This window comes from Amphiura filiformis, chromosome 3, assembly GCF_039555335.1.
Source record: "Amphiura filiformis chromosome 3, Afil_fr2py, whole genome shotgun sequence".
In the NCBI taxonomy this organism is placed as follows: Eukaryota; Metazoa; Echinodermata; class Ophiuroidea; order Amphilepidida; family Amphiuridae; genus Amphiura; species Amphiura filiformis.
Window position 1 is genome coordinate 53784929 of NC_092630.1, and position 13999 is coordinate 53798927.

The 13999-nt window shown below is 34.8% G+C and overlaps 1 protein-coding gene across 1 annotated transcript in view; it reads left to right on the top strand.

Moving 5' to 3' along the window:
- The window catches only part of LOC140148731 (G protein-coupled receptor kinase 5-like), a 102396-nt gene that overhangs the window by 23209 nt on the left and 65188 nt on the right, over positions 1-13999 (top strand). Inside the window, 1 exon segment of the mRNA XM_072170780.1 lies at positions 11399-11520. Within this exon segment, the coding sequence (XP_072026881.1) occupies positions 11399-11520 (122 nt within the window).

Sequence of the window (13999 nt, forward strand, 5' to 3'; positions counted from 1 at the left end):
TTTTCAAACGGTGATATATATCTCCACGATTTAAAAACATGTGACTTGAGGATCTACTTTGCTACATTTTGATAAATAGATTGGATGAGCTCTTTTATTTATATTTGCACAAGCTTGCTGAACAGTTTGTTTCGAAGAATTCAAAAAAGTTAACGGAAAAACGGCTATTTGAAGTCAAGATTTTATAAAAATTTTAAAAGCTTGCAAATCGGCTAATTTTTGTTACCCATTTCAAGTTAAGATAACAACTGTTATAAATCAAGAAGAAGTGAAGAAATAACCAAGAATTATGAACCAAAGCTACACCCACAAAGTTTGTTAACAATTGTTAACGGAAAATGAAGCCTCCAAACGACAAATATCAAGTCCGGTTCTCAAAAATACAGGGCCGTTCACAATTAAATCTAATGTGGCAGTGTTTACTGAACATATGACTGTACTTTCAGGATAAGAAAAATTATCCATGAACTAACTGAAGAAAACACAGGGTTTTACAAAAATGTTACTGTTTTTTATAGTTTTTCAAAATGGCAATATTAAGTACATTTAAGCCTGCTAAAACTGAACGCAGTAACTCCCAAAGCTGATTATGCTACCCAAGGTAGCTGCTAACTAGATGACTTATGTGGCCAAAAATTATGGAATTCTGTGGCTTTATTAGAACACTACGGATTAAAATGTTAAAAATCCAAAGTTACACCCTTTACCGTGAAAATGACCATATACAATGTAAAGGTGAAACAGTCATTGCAATATTACATTATATTCCTGTATAAAACTTGAGCACCTGTACATCATTGTACATAGTATTTGCAGTGTTCAGCACAATCTGTCCAGCAATCAACCAGTACAGGATATACACAGGTATATCTGAACACCAAAACAAGGAAGCAACCCAATCATGACTATATACCATCATTTTCACTGACTGAAGTTTAGACTTTGTACCAATCATCTATAGGACATAACTACCTGTACCAGTGAAAACAGGTGAAAGGGTTCAAGCTCAAGTTTTCTTTGAAATAATTTCATTGTACGATCGATGCACTTCTAAAGCTATAATAATAATAATATATTGTCCAAGTAAAATGACGTCAATTGCGCTTTTACCATGGCAACTAATTCAAGTGAAACTTTCATGCAATCCGGATCCAACCTATCACACAGCCGACTTAGATTCCAGACAGTGGATCCCATAATCTCTCTATTGTCGCCCTGATATGAGACTCATGTATTTTGAACCTTTTTTGTTGCATGTGCAAATGTAGGCCTAATTTGTAAAGCTGTCCAAATGGACAAATGAGATACTTTAGGGTCCAAAGAATCAGCAAATTTCTTACAGTATAGTACATGTAATCCATTGTTGTCCACAACATGAAAGCATACATATCTCATGCCTGGAAAAAATGTGGTATCCTTCCAGGGAAATTTTGCCATTTCATGGAGGAAAAGTGCAAGCTACTTTTGTGAGAGATTTGGCTCTTCTTCCCATTATGGCTGGAAAAAGGGCACAATTTCCTGGGAACATAGTTGAAATTTCCCACTATTTCTTATGTATTTCTTTATTTAGAACTTGACAATTTCCCTCCAAAACACAAATTTCCTGGGTCCTATTTGTTCCAGGCCTGCTTCTTCCCGGGAAATAATTTTGTTTTTCTTGGATCGGCAGGAACTTAAATCCATTTTGATGAAATTGGGTAATTTTCAACGTATGGATAGGCCTTCAATCAGTTCAATCTTGAATTGAGGTCAAGTGGTCAACCCTTTGAAAAGATTGTGGCATGCATTGGTACCAATTGGCAGCCTGTAGGGAGGGGGAGTGATGGTGGGACATAGCCCCCTAGTTTCAGGCTCTGTTGCTTCATTATACTATCCAGAGAGGTTGCTTCCTGTTCAGGCCAGCCTGTTGGGCTGGGCTGGTGCTATGCACTCACTAAGTCTGTGGGGGCTACATGTACATGCTTCGGCTAGGAGGAACACAGAGAGAAGAAGAAAGATGGAAAAGAAAAGAGCTTCTAGGAAAGAGAGGAAGAGGATACAGTTTATTCAAATTACAAGTAAATTCCCTTTGTTGTATCCTGAGTCGATCCTTCATACATGTAATTATTCTGTGTAAGCTAATCTTAACCCTATCCCTAACCCTAAGCCTAATCCTAAGCCTAATCCTAATCCAAACCCTAACCCTAATGCTAAGTCCTAAACTAACCCTAACCCTAATTTTGTGTAAAATTACATGAAGGAATTATAACTGTATTCTACTGAATGTAAAATTGTACGATATTATACTGAATAAATGAGGCAGCCTATATCTTACAGGGTGTATCAAAATGATTGGTACCGGGCTATGTGACATTTTCAAAAATATATCAAAAATATGAAATTGCTAATTAATATAGTTTTTGTACTTTAAATAGAAAGGGGCATATGTTAACTTATTGATCTATTAATCTGAAGTTGATAGGTTGGTGCATCTGGGAGCTATTGTCATTTAAATGAAGATCGACGTAATCATGGTTTGACTTACACAACACAGGATGAATAGGTTCACTGCTTGAACCATTTATTGCATACATACTCTTCAATATCTCACCTCAGTATACATGTACATAACATAAAATTGCTTTACACATGCTTTTTAGAAAGATAATTCCTGAAGTACCTGTCTTATGACTCTGGCAGTGTGAGGTGAAGCCCTATCTTGAAAGAACTTAACACCTGGGATGGGTCCATTCTGTAACTGCCCATATCAAATTTTGAAGCATTGCAAGTTTTAGCATGTTTGCATGGGATACGCCTTGCTCTTAGAAGCTGTCTCCTAAATTTTCTCTGCACTTCTCCATAGCTTTGTGTCGACCAGTGATTCTTAACTATGAATGCACACTGAAGTGTGGAATACTGTGGAGTAATTCCAATAACTTTTACCAGGTCTAAACTAACCTACACTGTCAACAGTCTATAGCCATTCTGCCACACCATCTACTTAGTAATCTCAAAAATACAATTTAAATTACCGCCCTGGACATGCTGGATGGTGTTGATACACAAACTTCTTTCACCCCACCTAAATTATTCAAGTCAATAATATTACTCTCAAGCAATAAATATTGATTATAACATTTCTATATGAAGAAATAGGCAAGGAAAATATTAAATATTTCCATGATTTTCAACATATCATCCTCACAAGGTATTTGCAGTAAAATAGAGCTTTGAAAATGGTGCGCTACTGATCCAGCGTTACGATGAAAAGTGTAAAAACACCTACTTTCCTTTAGTCATGTAACTTCTGAATAGAATGTGCTATCTTTCTGATCTAAAATTCTTAGAGAAGATAAAACTACTATAATTACAAATATTTAAACAATTAACCCCAAACTGGCACAAAAAATAGTAAAAAAATCGGCAAAAAATGAGAAGTCTTCGGTACCAATCATTTTGATACACCCTGTATGCTTCACCCTAGCAAGGTGTACATGTAAGACGATGTGAGACCATACGGATGCAAATCTGATGTATCGCTTAATAATCAAACATTAACTTTGCCATTTGCATTCAGTTCCTGTTCTATTTATCTTAACCTTTTCGAACTCTTTTATCAAGCACAAATTTCTATGACTTTAAAATTTCTTTAAATTCTGCTACTTGGGGAAAGAAATTTACAATAAAATATTGAATAGCCTTGAACTTTTGAAGTCATTTCTTTGGATTCTATTGTTCTAGGTGAGTAGGTTTGACGTCACTCCAGGTCATCTAGGGTTGCAATGCAATCAGTTTATAGTGCAGAATGTGACTTTTACTGTAAGTTTTATGTTGTTCAGCTTTATGTATAGCTCAGTCAGTCTCGGATTTTATTTTTTTGAAAGTCTCTGGTGAAGTGGTGACATTCAGAAACTCATGTGTCAAACTTAGATTTTTCATAATGGGATAAAAAAAAATTCTGTCTGTTTTCTGTAGCAGGGTGAAAATTGGGTTTGAACTGGGCTCTTATTTTGCAGGGATGTGACTGTGAGAGTTCCTTGTTTCTGTGGAATTCCACGTTTTTTGCATCCTTATGATGCTTTATTAAAATTGTTCCATAACTTAAATCTTGTTGTGAACTGTGAACTACTGTAAAAGTGGAAATTTTTGTGCGATTAATTTTTCGCGCTTGTCAATTTTGATCTGTTTCCCTTGTTTTTAAACTTTCCTTTACATTGACCTAAACACAAAAGGAATATATTCGCGCATTGTTATTTTCAGGGTAGCAGCTTGGAATGCGAAAAGCGCGAAAATAAATGTAGCATGAAAATTTCCACTTTTACAGTATATAGGGCCTATTTGCAACCAAGAAGAGTTCAAACATAAGTGTTGCTAATGTATTCTGGCATGCAAATATGAGATCCCGGGTATGAGATATTGGGACTTTTTGGCATCAGACAGTTTCATAAATAAAAGTAGCTCCCTTCTTCCAAGATATGTGCTCCTGGTCAGGTTATACATTACAAGAGGCTAAATGGGAGCTATTTCATGGTAACCAGTGGGAAATAAGAGCCTTAAGCCTCTATACATTTTTTCCCTTGTTGCAGATTTATGTAGATGGGAAATTCAGGTGTTTTCAAATAATTGAAGATTGGAATACATAATGGGAACAAAAGGGGAAAACCCAGCCTATGCTTTCCATAGAACTTCTGCTGTCCCAGACTTGCTGTCTTAATGTTACTAGTAGGAATTAAGTCCTGTTTCATATCAACTGTTTAAAAGATTGGATCACTGCTGATGCTGGACAAATATAGAAGTGTTTCTTCTTGAACAGTATAAATCTGAATACATGTCCCTAAAATACACAGGCATGTGCTTATCATGTATACATGACACAGGAATTTTCATGAACTAGAAACCATCATGACTTCTAGCATAGATACTAAAACAGAAAGGGATGAATATTATAGGCCCCCTACATTATGGATACATTATGTAGTGCAATTCAAGAGTTTAAAGGCATATTTCTTGATAGTTGCAAAAACATGAACCAATGTTGATTTATGGAGTAAATTTGCTATATATGTTTGAGCTATATTTTGAAAATGTAATTCAATTCGTCTGTGCCGTTCTCATCATCTTCAAGTGCAAAGAAATTAACCTTGCACATATCAGACTTGCAATTGAAAAATTCCAATACAAAGCAGATGTAAGCAGTGAAAGCAGCAAAATAATACATGGGTTTTTATGGTTTTGAAACAAAGTCATCTTGGGCAATTCAATTTATATAAGGCTGGAGGACACGAATTAGAAGCATAATTTGAATTTGATTTGGTGTGTATTGACAAAGCTTGGTAGATGGGGCTTGTTACCATGGCAACAGTGCTTGTATTCTGAGTGAAATTATGTCGGAACATAATGAAAACTGCCTGGCATAAATCTGCAGACATTATTAATGCATAAACCTGCCTTAGATTTAGAACTAGATGACAAAAATGATCATTTGGTAAGGAATTTAATATGCATGCATCAGTGTACATGTCATTTCTTTGCTCCATAAACATGATAAAATCATTTATATTGCATTGTGTCCTTAACAACAGGAAATTTCAACAAAATGTGAAAATTCATGTTTGTTTTATAAATTATATGAACTGCAAATGCACCAAAATGCTACCCACTTGGAAAGTGTTATCACTACATCCACGCAGGGTTTTCTTTAAGCATTTTGTATGTGTCAAAACGTGGGAGCCGTTTAAAACGCTAAGAAAAATCTCTAAACATGTAAAAGAAATGTAAAAAATATTTTTGGCCAAAAAAGCAAACTATTGGAGGGACAAAACAAGGCAGCAATGGTTGATAACAAAGCCTGGAACCCTTTTAAAACAATTGAAATTATTTAAAAAAGTGCTCACTAAATTTTAAAAGTGCATGCCATAATTTACCAGACTGTGCTTTTTTGGCTTTTGGCCAAAAATATTTGTTAAAAATAATTTTTTTGTTCAAAATATTTCAACGGCTGATTTTTTTAACCCATTAAATGGAAATCCACAGCCTTAATAATTATTATGAATATGGGGATTGCATACATGAAGGTCATGCTTAGTTTTCATTTAACATTGATTGGATACGATTTGAAACTTCGGATCCAATTTGGAAAAGCTAGAACGGATCAGGATGAGGTTAACAGAAGTTCGGATCAGCTGGTCTGGTGTGCCAAAAAAAAAAAAAGAATTTTCCAAATTTTTCGGGACAGGTCTTGTCAAGTTGGTATTATTTGGGGAATGCCATGATCTGGGTGGAAAATTTTTTACCCCGCAGGACATTATTGTGAATAATAATAATAATATTTATTTCAATTGTCATAAAATACAAACATAAAAAAACATTAAAAGCAATTTAAATGACAATCCAGGAAAGAAGAAATAGACACACAAACACAATGTGTTCCTCTTTCCTGAAAGTTGGTTGTTTGATTTAAATCACATCGATTTAAATCAGTGATTTAAATCGCGATTTAAATCACTTGATTTTTTTTTTTTTAATCACTGATTTAAATCAACTTCTTTCATTTTTTTCCATTTTTGATAAATATAACTTAATTTCTTTCTTAATTTGACTGTTTTACATCATTCCTGATGTTTCTACAGAATCTACAACCTTTGGATACAATTAAAATACCTTTATGATGTCACTTTATCTTTTGCTAAAAATTCATCTCCAAGGTGCCGAATTCAACAGGTTTTTCCCCATGATTTTTGCCAAATTTTTTCTTCAAAATTTTCACATGTAAAAACACGTTTTGAATTTTTGTAAATACCTGAGAGTATTGTGCATATGTCTAGCATTCCACTGGTCTCTTTTGAACTTATTATGGGGTATAGCAGTTCTTGGAATTAAAAAAAAATGATTTAAATCAAAAAATCCGATTTAAATAAAAAAAATCCGATTTTTTTGATTTTTTTTAAAAAATCAAAAAAATCAACAACCCTGCCTGAAACTGAATTGTGAGATCTTGTTTGTCTATGAAATAATTCTGCGGTGATTGGACTAATTGCACTTTTAAATGAAGCTGTAGATACTGAAAATAATCATGTTATCAATACTTCAAGTTTGGTAGTGACATCGATTCTTTTCGTTGTTGCACCGCAGGCATGCTATAAACTGCCCTGGCAACTGGTACACTCTTGGCATTTAATTTTATGTGGCAATTCGATACTGCGATCAGCAAAATACGCACCAATGTCACTTCTGAAATTGTGATGTAATAAGTAATGACAACAATGAAAAATATTGTGGATGTTGTACCACAGATATCTAAAATAATATTAATACGAGACAAAATGATAAACAAGGAACAATCACACTCACTAATTGAAAAATAAACAGGTTACTTTTGATTGAATTGAGAAGGTCTGTAATGTAAGAAAATGCATTAAGATCAGAGATTGTCTTGCTTGCTTTTTTTTCTTTCCTTGGTTACCAAGGCAACTGGAGCTCACTCAAGAGCACATTATTAGATTCTTGAAGAAAGCAGCAATTGCTCATGTGTGTGCCTTTCCACATAAACCAACATGTAAGTTGTCCAAAAATTCAGACGACATTTTTAGAGCATTGAATTTATTTCCCAAGTGTTATTTGCTTGTACCTTGTTTGTTGTAAATAAATGTAGGCCTACAGGCTACATGTATACACAGGGAGATACCAAATTTAAAGATTCACTTCCATGTAGCCTACACGTAGTACAGACTGCTTTAAGTCCGATTCTTACTCCACATCGCAGCACGATGCGATGCTGCGATGCTTTAAAAACCTCTCAGCATCGCGCGATGAAATTAAAATGTACATTTTAATTTAAAAGCATGTGGAATCTGCATTTCCTTTTATGGTCATTCTCCCAACCTTGATTTTCCAGCAGCCAATCACAAGCCTGCACGGTTGCGATATCGCAGTGCGATGCTATAAAGTTGAACAAAATCCAACTCCATCGCGGACCGAAATTTCCACCGCGTGATGAGAATTTTTACTGCCGAGCTCGTAAAAACCTGACTCAGATTTCAGTTTTTATAGCATCGCAGCATCGCATTGCGCTGCGATGTGGAGTAAGAGCCGGACTTTACACAGCATTATGTCTATGCCAAATGCAGTTTTGAAGGGGATTATAAAATCAACTCCGATGTATGTCTCTTCGGATGTATGTCTGTGCACAAAATGCTTTCCAAGATGTTTAAACCCTTGGCCAAAAAAATGTTAACCCAAAAAATGTTAAACCTAATCCAACCCAAGATATTTGGGAGAATTTGTGATAATTTTAAAAGGTCCTTGTCCCCCAGTATGCAAAAAAAAAAAAAAAAAAAAAAAAAATCATTTCCCAAGATTCCCATACCCTTGTACATGTACATATTTTGAAGGAGCCTAATTTTCAAATTTTAAATGGTGGTCAATATTATCATGTGATGCATGTACATGCATGAATCTATCTAGCAAACCAGAAATATTGTGTATTTCAACAATTTTTACAAAGCATTACTATATTATTCTGAAGGCTGAAGTCCATGGTAAATGAAGGACAAGGATGTTTACTGTGACACTGACTTAACCTTAAATAGTAATTTTGACAGCTCTTGGATGTATTCTTAGAATATTTGCTTAAATAAAACTGGGCCCACGGGCCATGGCTGTGAGTGAGCATCTTCTTCCTATTTTTGTCCTGTACCTCAATGTTGAGTCCCACAGGTTTCACATGCATAGTAATGTTGGAGAGGAATCTGCCTAGACTTAAATTTGAATATTGCACTCACACTTCTGTAGGTCAGGTGGTTGTTGTATTTTAAGACCAAAATGTGACAGGGAAATTAGTTTTTTATTTTCTTCTCCGAGTTTTATATCTTCTTGATTAGTATATATCTGAAGATGTGATTGGCCTGTTGAGTTGAAAGTGCATCTAGCAGCATTATAATGAATTAAAAGCTTCTACATGTAAATAGGGCTCCTACCCGCTGACCTAGTGTTTGGCATGTACATGTAAGGGGTCTCGGGTTCGAATCCTGACCTAAACAAACAACTTCTTTGTTTGTTTTCTCTCTTTCGAACTTCTTTTCCCTTCCATCACCAAAAAACACTGGGAGCATTGGGAGTTAAGGGCAGAGTAATGGGAGAGAACATGGACCTTTTCGAGCATTATTATTTCCGAATTGTATCTCCAAAGTATATAAAACTATACATTTTTGGAAAGGAAATGAGTCAAGGAATCCCATGGTGACGTCAGATTTTTTCAAAAATCTCGAGTTTTGATAAAATCACAAAAATCACTTTTTACCCCAATTTTTTGTGACAACTTAAAAAAAATCAGTTCGGAGTAAAAAAAATCAGTTAGCTTTTAATGAAGAAGAGACATGAACTTAGGGAAGGTTTTTTTATTTTTTTGAAATTCGTCTCTTTTTTCGAAATATTGAAAAAAAAACATGTGAAAAAAGCAATTTTGTCATTCTATTCAGCTAAAAATTGCACATAATGGTGTATATTTTTGTTTAAAACAAAATATTTTGAAAAAATGAGAAAACCTTCCCTAGACTTTGATGTACTCTAAACGATAGTGCAAAAAGTTTACCTTTTGCTTGCATATTTTTCGAGTTATCTTGTCACAAAAATCGTGCAATATTGTCAAAAGTGAACTATGAGAAATCGACGCTTAGTAAAAAATGTCAAAATTATGCACAAAATGTCCTTATATTTTAAAACGGCAAGACTTTCACGCGTGCAAAAGCTGTACCTGGTGCATGGTCTTAATATGCATCTTTTTGCAACAATGAATTTATAATGTCTGCTTTTAGTCCGCCAAAATTCAACATAATTAAAAAATCTAAGTGGCATTTTGACTGCAAATTTGTGTTTTGTTTACACCGCATTTGCCGGCGTTAAAAACATACCGAATGCGCCTTGACTGCATTGGACATACGCTGCAGAGTTATGCTGCGTTACGCCCGCGAATCAGCAGCTGCAGTAATCACAATATTTCGCATTCGCGCATTTCTGACTCATTATTTCCGCCAATTTACTAAGCTGTCTTGAGCCATGTGACTTTTTAGAGTTGAAAAGAGTGAAATAAATCAAGCAAAAATACGTGAAAATATTAACAAGTTGTATTTTATCAGTTTCAAGTGAAAGAATACATCTTAGTGTTGATAAAAATCAAGAAATCTCAAATTCGGGCGTGGACGAATGTGTCTTCCATTACTCTGGCCTTAAACCTTAGTTTTCATCCACAGAGGTTTCAAAATAAACCATGTCCTGCACCTTTTGTTCTAGCCGATGTTACTGCATCTGTGCATCATTTTCATCAAGTTTGATTGATTTATGCTGTTGTAGAGCACCCATGAGTTTGGCGACCATACATACATACATACATACATAATGTATGTACATCACAATTAGATCCTAAGTTAAAGTCATTGATCCTGTTACATAATCAAGAAGTTGACAAGATTCGTGTATATCAAAGGCACAGTAATGAGTAAAGAAAATATGAGCTTTCGCTTGTCCTACATTTGTACATGTATGTTACCTCTACTGTTTACAGCTCTTGGGTAACTTTCTTACAAAGTTGTTCATACACAAAATGTGTTAAAATTATTTGAGTTAAAATCATGTTCTAAAGCACTGAATGTGACATTTAGCTTATCAACAATGTGACAAAGTGAAGTGATGAATGTGGATTTTTTTTTATTGGTTCTTTCTTATAGACAAGAATATTGAATTGTTTTTCAGGGTCACAATTGAACAGGTTTGTTTGTTCTGTAGTTAAAAATAAATTCCAAATCAATGACGATTGAGATTTAAAATGTTATTTTTTGATTGAAAATTCAAGTGACCTTGTCCAATTGTATTTTTTAATTAACACATCCAGCGTGTTTCTACTGAGAGACTGTTGTCATCCTGTGCTGTGTATTGGCGAGTAACAAGCCAGTGGCTGTAGAAACAATAGTGGCTAATTACCCACTAGAAACAGCAGTGGGTAATCCACTCTGCAGCCTACACACAATAGCCAATTAAATTCTACATGCATGCATGGTAGGATGATAGAGTATGATCACCTTGTGTGCTGTATAGTTTTGTGTCAGGTTTTTTTTTTTGCATTTGCATTTGCATATGATATAGTGCCCAAAATTCAATTTATCCATTTTGGAGCTTATAACTGATGAACTTTAAACTTGGTAGGGTGATAGAGTATAACCACTTGTAGTTTGTGTCATTTTTATTTGCATATTATGAATATTAATGACTTTATGACTTAAAAATTGAAAACTGCATAATTATAGTTTTACATCAAAATCCAATGTGAAAATGTAATTGTTATATCTATCATACACTACCTCACCATGTTGTACTATATCCTTTGCATTGACTCTCTCTTTATATATTGTTTCTTGTGTCTTTACAGATAGAAATTTTGACAGTATATGTGATGAACAGCCGATCGGCCGAATACTCTTCACAGACTTTTGTGCAAACAATGAAGTGCATCAAAAATATAACCAAGCAATCACATTTCTCGAATCAGTAGTAAGTATTCACTGTGGTACAGGAGCAGAAATGCCACTTAACTCCATTCCATAAAACCCTGTAACTGTGAGATAAAAGCCTCAGAATAGGCTGAAAATTAATATTAAAATGAAAATAATGTGGACTCGCAAAAAACATTAAAACCTGAAAAACCTGAAAAGTGGCATCTCTGCAGGAGTTACATTTGGTTGAATAGATTAGTGTTTTCTTCAAGATGACAGAACAGAGGAATTTGATTGAATCAACACTTTTCATGAAATTATTTTAATGAAATTTTTAATGAATTTTTTTTTAATGTGGCCAACAGAGATGTTGCTTTACAAATTATAATTTGCCATACACTGTACAAGTAGTGATATAACAGGATAAGTTACCATAGCGATAGGTTAACTTTTAAACTACTCTAGTTTTTAATGTATTGCAGTGCACTATAAGCAGGCTGCACAAATCATCTGTGTCTGTATGCAAGCATCCAGCTCTTTTCAAAGACACTAATCTTACAGGTGCAAGAGAAACATACATATGGACTCAGCATAATGTTAAATTTCTATGATTACAATCCAGGTCTTTATCCATGTTCTGTGATAATTTATGGTGTAATGCAGAATTGCAGATGAACAGTGTAACAAAATAGTGCAAGGCATTACATTCAAAAATAGTATAGACCTATCGTCACAGTAATTAATCCTGTTACATCACTACTTTTATGACAAATAACAAAACAAAGAAATAAACATACAGATAATCAGACAAACACAAACATTTCCCTGGTACAGAATCGCACAGCTAAAAAGACTTTGCAAGCACAACTGCAAATTGGCAAAGAAAACCCAAGCCATCCCAAAACAGGTTTACCATGCACATTCATTGCTGGCCCAGCTATCAACACAACAGTCATTTGAAAACTGGTGCTGGGTCATGATCTTTTGTAAGTTAGGAATCAGACAAATGTTACATTTATGGAAATGCCATCAAGAAACCAGTCTTATTCATAATCCATAACCTGTCAGAAAAGGGACATGTGCTGTGAATTGAGTCATGTATTATTTGCATTCAATTCCTTCCTTGGAATAGGATTGAGAAAAAAAAATGGAATCAGGCACATGGCCAGGAAGGGGGATGCAGGGGTGCAACACCTCTATGCGTGTGCATTTACATCTATTCACATGGTATGAGATCCAGGTTTACAGTTTGTGGCAGAGAAGAACGGCAGTTTACATTTTGAGAGCGTGCATAACGTAAACACAGAAGTGGGGTTCTGATTGGCTGATTCAATTGTCTGACAATCATAACAGACCGATAATCTGATTGGCTGATTACACTGGTTTGTGCAGATCTTCGCACTTGAAGGTAACACAAAGCTCTGTGTATGTCGCTCTTTAACAGGGCACTCGCGTCAGTCTGAGCAAGGGACTGTCGTTCTTCTCTGAAACCAAGTGTTGTGTGTCAAATCTATTTGGCCCTTAGCACTTGATTCTGAGTTTCTTATCACATATTTTCAGAAAACAAGCCAGGTAACTGGTAACTTTTTCTTTATTCATTATTTTCGTAACTTTCATTATTCGGAATTAAATGCAGTACGGTATGCAATAACTTGAATAGGATTATGGGATACCCCCTACACACAGAAATTAACTACTTCACACAAACTTGATTTATAAGCAAAAATAATACAGTGATAATAATAAATAGAATACAAAATAACACTGAGTGTGTCATGTTTTGAAACAAGAGACCAAAACGACGCTGTCTATATCATTTAACATAAACATTGAAGCTTCAACTTACATTTTGAACCAAGTCAAGTGAATAATCACTGAATTGGCTGTTTCCTTCAAAATGGGCTATTCCAGTCGAAATCCACACTACCCCTGTGGAAGATTTAGCTATTTAAAAGTCTTCCAAAGAGGGAGTATGAGTTTTGAATACAATAGACAATTAGGTAACTTCCATTTGAAATACTCGCACCACTTGTGGAAGGTATAGGTAAAGCCATAATACAGGGGAGTACGGGTTTCAAAATGATTAACCCTGACCAATTACATTTGAATACTCCTTCTTTGGAAGACTTTAGCCAAATCTTCCACATGGGTTGTGTGGATTTCAACTGGAATAGCCCCAAAATGCAGGCTATTTACACAGTATATCAGCATGTTTTTTCCTCACTGACTGAATAGATCAGAACACCTTTCCAATATTGATCAATAAAAAAGCAGCATTGGTGAACAAATTGACAAGAGCATTGACCTATGGTACCTCCTTTTAAGTTATGTATAATATGTCTGTACTTCATTCATGTTTATTTATTTTTAGGATATTTAATGCTATTCACACCCCAACCCCAAGCACTCCTACCCCAAAATTGTATATCATATGAACATCACCTAAATAATGCTTTTGCTAAAAATTGCTATGCAAATTTTTCAAAGTAAATCTAACGCTGTAGTAGGCCTACAATCGAGTGCAAAATTCTGTGGGA